Raw genomic sequence first — 11,129 nt, forward strand, 5'->3', positions numbered from 1 at the left:
AAATGTAGGGTTTTGAACGGGCTTTAATTTGGTACCTGTCCGAAGCCTGTATCTCTAACCGTTTAGGAGATATCGAAGGTTAAAGTTTTCCAACCTTTCTCCGTCGATGTCCAGCCTTCATCCGTCGATATCTCCGCTTCTACTGGGAGTAGAGGGTCGTCCATGTAGTCCAAAATGTAGGGTTTTGAACGGGCTTTAATTTGGTACCTGTCCGAAGCCTGTATCTCTAACCGTTTAGGAGATATCGAAGGTTAAAGTTTTCCAACCTTTCTCCGTCGATATCTCCGCTTCTACTGGGAGTAGAGAGTCGTCCATGTAGTCCAAAATGTAGGGTTTTGAACGGGCTTTAATTTGGTACCTGTCCGAAGCCTGTATCTCTAACCGTTTAGGAGATATCGAAGGTTAAAGTTTTCCAACCTTTCTCCGTCGATATCTCCGCTTCTACTGGGAGTAGAGAGTCGTCCATGTAGTCCAAAATGTAGGGTTTTGAAAGGGCTTTAATTTGGTACCTGTCCGAAGCCTGTATCTCTAACCGTTTAGGAGATATCGAAGGTTAAAGTTTTCCAACCTTTCTCCGTCGATATCTCCGCTTCTACTGGGAGTAGAGAGTCGTCCATGTAGTCCAAAATGTAGGGTTTTGAAAGGGCTTTAATTTGGTACCTGTCCGAAGCCTGTATCTCTAACCGTTTAGGAGATATCGAAGGTTAAAGTTTTCCAACCTTTCTCCGTCGATATCCAGCCTTCATCCGTCGATATCTCCGCTTCTACTGGGAGTAGAGGGTCGTCCATGTAGTCCAAAATGTAGGGTTTTGAACGGGCTTTAATTTGGTACCTGTCCGAAGCCTGTATCTCTAACCGTTTAGGAGATATCGAAGGTTAAAGTTTTCCAACCTTTCTCCGTCGATATCTCCGCTTCTACTGGGAGTAGAGAGTCGTCCATGTAGTCCAAAATGTAGGGTTTTGAAAGGGCTTTAATTTGGTACCAGTCCGAAGCCTGTATCTCTAACCGTTTAGGAGATATCGAAGGTTAAAGTTTTCCAAACCTTTCTCCGTCGATATCCAGCTTCATCCGTCATATCTCCGCTTCTACTGGAGTAGAGGTCGTCCATGTAGTCCAAAATGTAGGGTTTTGAACGGGCTTTAATTTGGTACCAGTCCGAAGCCTGTATCTCTAACCGTTTAGGAGATATCGAAGGTTAAAGTTTTCCAACCTTTCTCCGTCGATATCTCCGCTTCTACTGGGAGTAGAGAGTCGTCCATGTAGTCCAAAATGTAGGGTTTTGAAAGGGCTTTAATTTGGTACCTGTCCGAAGCCTGTATCTCTAACCGTTTAGGAGATATCGAAGGTTAAAGTTTTCCAACCTTTCTCCGTCGATATCCCTTCATCCGTCGATATCTCCGCTTCTACTGGGAGTAGAGAGTCGTCCATGTAGTCCAAAATGTAGGGTTTTGAACGGGCTTTAATTTGGTACCTGTCCGAAGCCTGTATCTCTAACCGTTTAGGAGATATCGAAGGTTAAAGTTTTCCAACCTTTCTCCGTCGATAATGTATATCTCCGCTTCTACTGGGAGTAGAGGTCGTCCATGTAGTCCAAAATGTAGGGTTTTGAAAGGGCTTTAATTTGGTACCTGTCCGAAGCCTGTATCTCTAACCGTTTAGGAGATATCGAAGGTTAAAGTTTTCCAACCTTTCTCCGTCGATATCCAGCTTCTCCGTCATATCTCCGCTTCTACTGGGAGTAGAGAGTCGTCCATGTAGTCCAAAATGTAGGGTTTTGAAAGGGCTTTAATTTGGTACCTGTCCGAAGCCTGTATCTCTAACCGTTTAGGAGATATCGAAGGTTAAAGTTTTCCAACCTTTCTCCGTCGATATCCAGCCTTCATCCGTCGATATCTCCGCTTCTACTGGAGTAGAGGGTCGTCCATGTAGTCCAAAATGTAGGGTTTTGAAAGGGCTTTAATTTGGTACCTGTCCGAAGCCTGTATCTCTAACCGTTTAGGAGATATCGAAGGTTAAAGTTTTCCAACCTCTTCTACCAGCTTCTCCGTCGATATCTCCGCTTCTACTGGGAGTAGAGAGTCGTCCATGTAGTCCAAAATGTAGGGTTTTGAAAGGGCTTTAATTTGGTACCTGTCCGAAGCCTGTATCTCTAACCGTTTAGGAGATATCGAAGGTTAAAGTTTTCCAACCTTTCTCCGTCGATATCCAGTCTTCATCCGTCGATATCTCCGCTTCTACTGGGAGTAGAGAGTCGTCCATGTAGTCCAAAATGTAGGGTTTTGAAAGGGCTTTAATTTGGTACCTGTCCGAAGCCTGTATCTCTAACCGTTTAGGAGATATCGAAGGTTAAAGTTTTCCAACCTTTCTCCGTCGATATCTCCCGTCGATATCTCCGCTTCTACTGGGAGTAGAGAGTCGTCCATGTAGTACAAAATGTAGGGTTTTGAAAGGGCTTTAATTTGGTACCTGTCCGAAGCCTGTATCTCTAACCGTTTAGGAGATATCGAAGGTTAAAGTTTTCCAACCTTTCTCCGTCGATATCCATCCTTCATCCGTCGATATCTCCGCTTCTACTGGGAGTAGAGGGTCGTCCATGTAGTCCAAAATGTAGGGTTTTGAAAGGGCTTTAATTTGGTACCTGTCCGAAGCCTGTATCTCTAACCGTTTAGGAGATATCGAAGGTTAAAGTTTTCCAACCTTTCTCCGTCGATATCCAGCTTCCATCCGTCGATATCTCCGCTTCTACTGGGAGTAGGGAGTCGTCCATGTAGTCCAAAATGTAGGGTTTTGAAAGGGCTTTAATTTGGTACCTGTCCGAAGCCTGTATCTCTAACCGTTTAGGAGATCGAAGGTTAAAGTTTTCCAACCTTTCTCCGTCGATATCCAGCCTTCATCCGTCGATATCTCCGCTTCTACTGGGAGTAGAGGGTCGTCCATGTAGTCCAAAATGTAGGGTTTTGAAAGGGCTTTAATTTGGGACCTGTCCGAAGCCTGTATCTCTAACCGTTTAGGAGATATCGAAGGTTAAAGTTTTCCAACCTTTCTCCGTCGATAACCAGCCTTCATCCGTCGATATCTCCGCTTCTACTGGGAGTAGAGAGTCGTCCATGTAGTCCAAAATGTAGGGTTTTGAAAGGGCTTTAATTTGGTACCTGTCCGAAGCCTGTATCTCTAACCGTTTAGGAGATATCGAAGGTTAAAGTTTTCCAACCTTTCTCCGTCGATATCTCCGCTTCTACTGGGAGTAGAGGGTCGTCCATGTAGTCCAAAATGTAGGGTTTTGAAAGGGCTTTAATTTGGTACCTGTCCGAAGGCTGTATCTCTAACCGTTTAGGAGATATCGAAGGTTAAAGTTTTCCAACCTTTCTCCGTCGATATCCAGCCTTCATCCGTCGATATCTCCGCTTCTACTGGGAATAGAGAGTCGTCCATGTAGTCCAAAATGTAGGGTTTTGAAAGGGCTTTAATTTGGTACCAGTCCGAAGCCTGTATCTCTAACCGTTTAGGAGATATCGAAGGTTAAAATTTTCCAACCTTTCTCCGTCGATATCCAGCCTTCATCCGTCGATATCTCCGCTTCTACTGGGAGTAGAGAGTCGTCCATGTAGTCCAAAATGTAGGGTTTTGAAAGGGCTTTAATTTGGTACCAGTCCGAAGCCTGTATCTCTAACCGTTTAGGAGATATCGAAGGTTAAAGTTTTCCAACCTTTCTCCGTTGATATCTCCGCTTCTACTGGGAGTAGAGAGTCGCCATTTACGACAAAATGTAGGGTTTTGAGAGGACTTTAATTTGGTGCCAGAGCCAGGCCTGTACCTCTAACCGTTTAGGAGATATCGAAGGTTAAAATTTTCCAGCCTTTCTCCATCGATATCCAGCCTTCCTCCGTCGATATCTCCGCTTCTACTGTGAGTAGAGAGTCGTCCATGTAGTCGAAAATGTAGGATTTTGAGAGGACTTTAATTTAGTGCCAGAACCAGGCCTGTATCTCTAACCGTTTAGGAGATATCGAAGATTAAAGTTTTCCAACCTTTCTCCGTTGATATCTCCGCTTCTACTGGGAGTAGAGAGTCGCCATTTACGGCAAAATGTAGGGTTTTGAGAGGACTTTAATTTGGTGCCAGAACCAGGCCTGTATCTCTAACCGCTTAGGAGATATCGAAGGTTAAAGTTTTCCAACCTTTCTCCGTTGATATCTCCGCTTCGTGCCGGTTGAAGGAAATTCAATAGCAATGTTGTGTCGCCGTTTCCTGGCAACGAGCACTTGTGGCGACTCTCCGAGCAAGATGACAAATTCGTCGGAGAGTTGTGTGGGTGTTTCATTCGGCGAGAGGTGACTCCGGGTTTTTAGCGCGGAGTCTGGACGCGGAGAGCGCACGGCGCGAAAACCCGAACTGGTCGCTGGTCATTATGAGAAAGTATCGCCAAAGTGAGTGATCCACGAATGCGAATCTGTGTGCGGCGATGCTATTGATTGTATGGTCGATGCGACTGTCAATCCGGACATGGCAGGCAGGGCTTTCCGCGTCAAGATACAAGTGGACGTACACGCGGTAGGTATATCGTCAATTTTGGTCTCTCTCTCTCTCTCTCTCTCTCTCTCTCTCTCTCTCTCTCTCTCTCTCTCTCTCTCTCTCTCTCTCTCTCTCTCTCTCTCTCGCTCTCTCTCTCGCTCTCTTTCTCTCTCTCTTTCTCTCTCTCTCTCTCTCTCTCTCTCTCTCTCTCTCTCTCTCTCTCTCTCTCTCTCTCTCTCTCTCAAAATTCCTGAGGGTGAGTTTTCGTTCGTGAGAGTACGGTGACAGCCGGGTCGCTCCAAGTCGAGTGATTCCTCGCTCGTAAACGCAGAGTAAATCGTCGAGCGAATTTTAACACTCGAGATTCAAGAGTGAATCGATTGACAATTGCGTCAATATTATTGTGTCAAACAGTCATCATTATCGTAAACCATCGGAGGAAGAATTTTACTCTAATGAATTACTGAAACATTTTCTCACGCTAGAGTAAAATCCACCCCTACGACTTCGAGCAGCGTAATTTTTACCATTAAGTGAAGCGTATCTTCGTTCCGAGTGAATTCTCACTCGTCTTGTATGAGATTGCACCCTCGAGGAATGTCGAGACAAGAGTCTCGTGCGGAAGTCCTGAAGTCATTATGTGAGAAATCGTGTTTCTCAGGTAACGTGTCCTGGCGTCTGGCTGTGTCCCAACGGCAAGGTGGCACTGCGGATGGACACGCTCAACTCACGCGCGGAATCCCGCCGAATAAGTCCAATCTTCCCGTTGCTGTTCCATGACAGATTCGCCTTCAGCAAGGTGTTCGCGCGGATAGTCTCGTTGGCGGAGCTGCAACGCGCCTTGGAGCAAGAGTTTCTGTATGCGGAATTGATACAGTGGGTCACCACCACGACCAGCCGTGGCATCATTCTGGCCACGTTTGAGACGAACTTGGCGGACTTGCTGTATCCAGCGCCGTGTTTCAAGGGTTTATTGGCCGGTGTAGATGTAGACCTGCTGATGGAGCCGACCAAGTGCTTTCCGGTACGTCCCCTTTTGTCGATGGGAGATTCTGATCAGGAGACGAGATCCTTCATTCGTTGTTCCTTTTTTACGTTGTCAGGGGATCATAGCACCTAAAATCGAGGTGTCTACGAAAACGGTGGTCGAGGAAGTGCTGGGCCCCTGTGACACAAGTATGAGCAAATGTTATGTCGTCAATCCAAAAATGATTAACTCTAAGGTACTTCACAGACGGCGGGTCGAGATCTGCGAGTTAAATGCGCGCCGTTTGATTCGTTCTCTTTCTGCGCATTTCGTTCGTGAATCGCGAAGATTCACGTCGGTTTTGCATGCGTGATGTGTGTTTCAGCAAACGGCGACGTGTGGCCAGACAAAGAGGTCGGTTAAAGGTATTATAAGGCAACGACGGGTATGCCATACCAAGAGTAAACCGAGATCTCAGAGCTGTCGGCCGTAAGTTTTCGCATCGAACGTCATTTCATTAGGATTATTACTGTAAAATAATATAAAATTATGTACATTTAATTATACATGTGTGTATAAAATTAAACACACATATTCTTATCCTTAGTATATCACATCCTCTCGTAGGTATCGCCAGAGGTCGAGTAGCGTGGATGATCCTTATCAATGTCAGTGTGACGCGAGTAATCGGACAGGATCGCAACAGGATCACCGATGCTATCACTCAATGAGGAAGGATTCCGTACGCACGTCTCAATTATGTTCGCAGAAGCCAGCCACGTATGATAATAGCCATGTCACGGACGACTGCCCAGTTTGTTTGAAGTACACTTGCTATTTTTCTAAATGCTACGACGACTCGGCGGCAGTCAAAGGTCCCCACGTCGAGCCGAAGCGCAACTACAGCGATGTCGCGCATCATCACAAAAGTCGCTCCGATAACAGAGCGTACTGTTGTGTTTGTGGGCCGAGTAGCGCGTCCGACGCGCAAGAGGAAGCAGCGACTTCGCTGTGAGTTCATCGGACGCCGCAATGAATCCTCAATGAATATTTTCTATCATTGTGTCATTGTGTTGCAGGTTGCACAAGATAAAAGATCTTGAGAAAAGCAGAGAGAAAGTTTCTTGCGCCGTCGAGTCGGACGAGTAAGTGGGTCTCCGGGCGAAATCCTCGCGACGTGAGCACAGAAACTCGACACTCTAACTCCAGAAATGTGGTTTCAGCGTTGTGGATTGCGATTCTTGCCACGAATTCGCTGCTCGAGACTGCTCCACTCAGGGCTTCTACAAAAATCTCGAGAAATTCTACAAAAGGATGTACAAGCAAGCGAAGATTCGCGCGCAGGAAGTCGAGGGCTGATGGTGATAACCGTGTTCTTATGGCTTTGGAATTTTTTATCGACTTTTGCGTATCGTTCTGCATCACTTGGAAACGAACGTTGCAGAACACACACGGTGCTCGAAGAATCCTACGAGGCAAGATCAGTGTGTGTCGGTTAGTGACTCGTCAGAGTATCGAGCAATTAATAAATTGCGTATATATACCCGTCAAATGTTGATAGAAATTGTTCGATTGTCATCACTTTCTCCCAAGATATCGCAAAGAGAGTCTCGGTGATGTGCATCAAGTATTGTCTATCTCACGAAATAAATGTGGATAAATCGATTGCGTGTACGCAAACAAACGCAGAGAAACATTGTAAGGTATAAGAAAGTATATACTTTGCATATATACATACGAACGACTGTGTGTATGTGTGTGTGTGTGTATATATGTAGAAATTATTTCTACATATATGTAGAAATTATTTCTTTTTCTTCCTTTTTATTTTTTATACGCTGCTCGTCCAGTCTTGTACGTAGGCACGTTAGAAATTCGATCGCCACGCAGGGCGACGGATTTTCTCAGGAGCGCCGGCGTCCTCAGATGCAAGCCGCGTCCTTGTGGGCTCCAGGCCCTCAGTGAAACATGATCGCCATGCTCGCCGCTGATCGCCATCCACCCTACATGACATAATTATTTCGATATAAAATCGAAAGTCCGAATCAGAGGACGCAAGTTCTTTATGCATTCTGATACAAGATTATTATTATTATTATCATTATTATTATTATTATTATTATTATTATTATTATCAGATAATAGTATTTATATTATTTCATTCTTATTGCCACTAGAGAGATAAGCTTTATTAAGCCAGATTATTTTTCATCATATTACTATTATTATTATTATATTATATTATTATTATATTATTATTATTACCTGCGCTGGATATAACGACGTCGGCGACTGACATGTTTTTTCCGATGCCAATGACCTCCATCTCCTTGGACCCTAACGCCGGCCAGTATTTCAGTCGGTCCGGATTGTTCTCGGGCACGACGAAGGCCTCCGTGTTCAGCAACTCGTTGTATATCTCATCTGCGTCCGCGCTCAAAGTTATAGTTATCGGCAACTCGTTGCTCGCGAATATCGTACATCTGTAATTTATACGACAGTTGAGACAGTTGTACTGAATAATCGCTTTCAACACTAATATATCCTCGCATTAGAGAGATACGTTATCATCGCCTACGACAGAAATTCTACGCATGCGGTTGTCACCTGATAAAATAGTTGCCCTTCAAGTAATCCAATCTGCCAATCCCGGCTAGAAATATCGACTGATCTGGGTACAAGATGAACGTCCGCGGTGCGATAATTTTCTTCGGTAAAACCGACAACAGCTCCACGGTCGTCAGCAGATCCAACACCTGATCGGGCTGAATAGTGCCAGGAGTGTCATAACACCATCGGCTGTACTTGTACTCGTCCTTGGTCTCGTCAAAGCCAAGTTTCTGCATGTTCTTCGAGTATTTCTCTATGGCGAATGGGTCGTTGCTTTGCTGGAGTTTGGATTTCGATATGAACGTCTTGCCGATGCGACCTGAAGTCAAAAAGTATAACATTTACTCGAATGTAACATTTACTTACCGAAAAAATTGATCGATCGATCATACGCGACCCTGCTTTGCGAGGATCTCGCGCGGACGTACGTACTTTGCAACGTGACGTATTTCAATTTAGACGTTCGCTTAAACTGCTCGACCCTCGTCTGCTCTTCGGTCTGCAACTCCTTCTGCTCCTGCTGCAAACGCATCCTTCTCAAGTACAGCCGCCACCTCTGCGGATTCAGGATGGGAAACTTCAGCAAATTCAAGGTCGTACCCGGCCAGGGGGATATAGTAGCCCGTTGTATAAGATCCGCAGCTTGCACCTTGCAATAATCCGACTGCAGTAGGACGTTGAACAGCGAGGACTTGCCTACGTTGGTGCAGCCAATCACATAGACATCTCCTAAAGGTTGATGAATTAGTTGTATCAATAAAAAAAATACACACATATATTTGCGCATTATTCTGCAGATGATATCAAGATGATATCAAAGATGATATCATGGAAAGACGCATTTGTACCTTTGTACTTCCACAGAGCGTGCAGTTTGTTGATGAGCTGCTCTATGCCATAGCCGGTTTTTGCGGATACGAGTCCCACGTATTTGATAAAATTCTTATTGATTCCCGTGTTCTCCACAGTCTTCAACAGACAATCTTTTACGTGAGTGAAGAACTCCGGCGAGTCCTGAGGCAATAGGTCGATCTTGTTACCCACGACGAACACCATCGTATAAGGATGCAGCACGCTTTTTATCTCCGGCCATATGCTGCACGGGAAGTCCGTGAGGTCAACCATCAGGATCACAGCGCACTTCTTCGTCTTGATGACCTTGAGCAACTCTGCAAACTCGTCCGGCGACACCTTCACTTCCAGCATGGCATTGTAATATTTCATAAAGTGACACCGTTGACAAATCATGAGTCGTAGTTTACGTTCGCTTCTCTTCAGGAAGAGCTCGGACGGCAGGTAGCCTGGTATGGCGTGATCCTTGCAGTGTAACAAGGCACCGCAACCGCCGCATGGCACAGAGCTAACTGTAGAGTCTGGATCTGGAGTACCGTAGTTGCCAAGCCATTTTTCGTCTTGTAACGAGTCGTCAAATTCCTCAAAGTCGAGCATCCAATTGAGCGGGACGTTTGAGAGATTTGTCTTGTAAGACATGTTAATCTGTTCTTTGGTTATATAATCATCTAATGTGAAATTATCCCTAGTGTTCTCCTCGATGGCATTCTTTGCTGTCAGATACTTCTCATAAAGATTCTTGTACTTTTCATTCAATGGTAACGTGCTCTCATCAAAGTCGATCTCAACAGAATTATTCGTTCTTGTATTTATACTACTGTACTTATCTGTACTGGCGTATGGCATATGTATGGGCCTAGTTATGTTTCTTCTCAAGTTCTTGTCGTCTTCTTGTTGATTCTCTCGCGAATTTTCATCTGTCTCATCAACTTTATCCAAGAATATGCTGTAGACGGGATCATGAATGAATTTCTCAAGTTGTTTTTCCTTTTCAACCATTTTACGATATCTTTTCTCGAGGTGACGTTTCATAATACCCGGTTTTACTTTGTCATGATCAAGGTAGTCACAATATATCAATTTCTCACGTAGTGCCTGGACTCTAGGATCAAAGTTGTCCTCCTTGGCATTAAATGTTGTAGAATAACCAAATGCCTGAACTAGATGTCTATAATTATCTCGATAGGCTTTTAAGTGACAGTATGTGTTATCCAGATAATTCTTCCAGGTTGAATGTTTCCCGAGGATGATTAATCTTATATTACTTATAGCTAGCATCCTGATAGTATATCCGTCTCAATTTGATATATATTGCTTATTCTGCATACAAAATAGAACTTTGTTGTGGGTTGAAAATAAAATAATCTCCGTAGAAGCCCAGTAGAAGCAAGATCAATCTACACTTAAAAAAAGCATATATAGTCAAAAAAACATACATTTTGACAGTATTCAATAACAAAGTAAATACTATTAACTAGAATTAAAAAAAAATAAAGTATTCAATTATGTTATATATGCATAATAAATTATGTTAAAATAAAGGAAAAAACTAGAAATCGACATATGAAGTTTAGCAAAAACTATATCTAATAAAGCTGTAAAGAATTGCCGGTTAATTGAAAGGTTAGAATTTTCAAAATTTTATAACTTAATTTTCTTCATAATCTCCCTCATATGGCAAACTTAAGAAAGTAAAATCTTGATGAAATTTGTAAAGTGTAATTATTTAGGATTTACAGGAAGACTGTGAAAACTAACTTTTACTAAATGTATACGGTCGGTTACCGCGTAGGTTATGTAGCGCACATTTCACAATTGAGTTTCCTTGAAATTTAATCCACTCAGATTTTTATATTTTCAGTAACATAATTCATCGTCAAGTGAGGAACACATTCGTCCTTTGTTAATAAATTGAAAGCAAACGTATATCCGAGTTGCTGAGCATTTTGTCACTGAATAAAAGATTGAGCCACTCAAACGTTGACTCGTACTACTTGAGGAATTGTTAGGTCCGTTCTTTTATCTTCCTTCTTTCTTTCTGTAGCTGGCTCTGGGGGAAGTGGATATTCCCATACACTATTCCTAAAGCTAAGACTCCATGCATGCGGTGAGCTGCGGCAAATGCTGCGGTGACCAATCAGGAGGGAGGCGCAAGTCCGGTTGCGGCAAGCTCCGGCATGCGTCTGT

At 43.8% G+C, this 11,129-nt stretch overlaps 2 protein-coding genes across 4 annotated transcripts; one reads left to right on the forward strand and one right to left on the reverse strand.

The window, feature by feature from the left end:
• The first annotated feature begins 4,177 nt into the window (after positions 1-4,177).
• On the forward strand, positions 4,178-7,145 carry LOC105189073 (spermatogenesis-associated protein 6). Its single transcript, XM_011150927.3, has 7 exons — positions 4,178-4,552; positions 5,175-5,537; positions 5,617-5,736; positions 5,866-5,969; positions 6,108-6,491; positions 6,560-6,625; positions 6,704-7,145. The coding sequence occupies exons 1-7, from the start codon at positions 4,478-4,480 to the stop codon at positions 6,837-6,839; spliced, it is 1,248 nt and encodes a 415-aa protein (XP_011149229.1). The 5' UTR covers positions 4,178-4,477; the 3' UTR covers positions 6,840-7,145.
• A 29-nt stretch (positions 7,146-7,174) lies between these two features.
• On the reverse strand, positions 7,175-10,926 carry LOC105189074 (nitric oxide-associated protein 1). 3 transcript variants are annotated; one of them, XM_011150930.3, is made up of 6 exons: positions 10,728-10,926; positions 8,939-10,339; positions 8,523-8,819; positions 8,088-8,409; positions 7,746-7,963; positions 7,175-7,483 (listed from the first exon to the last, which is right to left on the reverse strand). In XM_011150930.3, exons 2-6 carry the CDS (start codon positions 10,218-10,220, stop codon positions 7,305-7,307), a joined length of 2,298 nt encoding a protein of 765 aa, XP_011149232.1. In that variant the 5' UTR covers positions 10,221-10,339; positions 10,728-10,926; the 3' UTR covers positions 7,175-7,304. The 3 variants fall into 3 exon arrangements, with proteins under 3 accessions (XP_011149232.1, XP_011149230.1, XP_011149231.1); XM_011150928.3 differs by having other exon boundaries at positions 10,701-10,926; XM_011150929.3 differs by having other exon boundaries at positions 8,939-10,344; positions 10,701-10,926.
• Positions 10,927-11,129: the final 203 nt, after the last annotated feature.

This window comes from Harpegnathos saltator, unplaced genomic scaffold, assembly GCF_003227715.2.
Source record: "Harpegnathos saltator strain DR-91 unplaced genomic scaffold, Hsal_v8.6 scaffold791, whole genome shotgun sequence".
Lineage (NCBI taxonomy): Eukaryota > Metazoa > Arthropoda > Insecta > Hymenoptera > Formicidae > Harpegnathos > Harpegnathos saltator.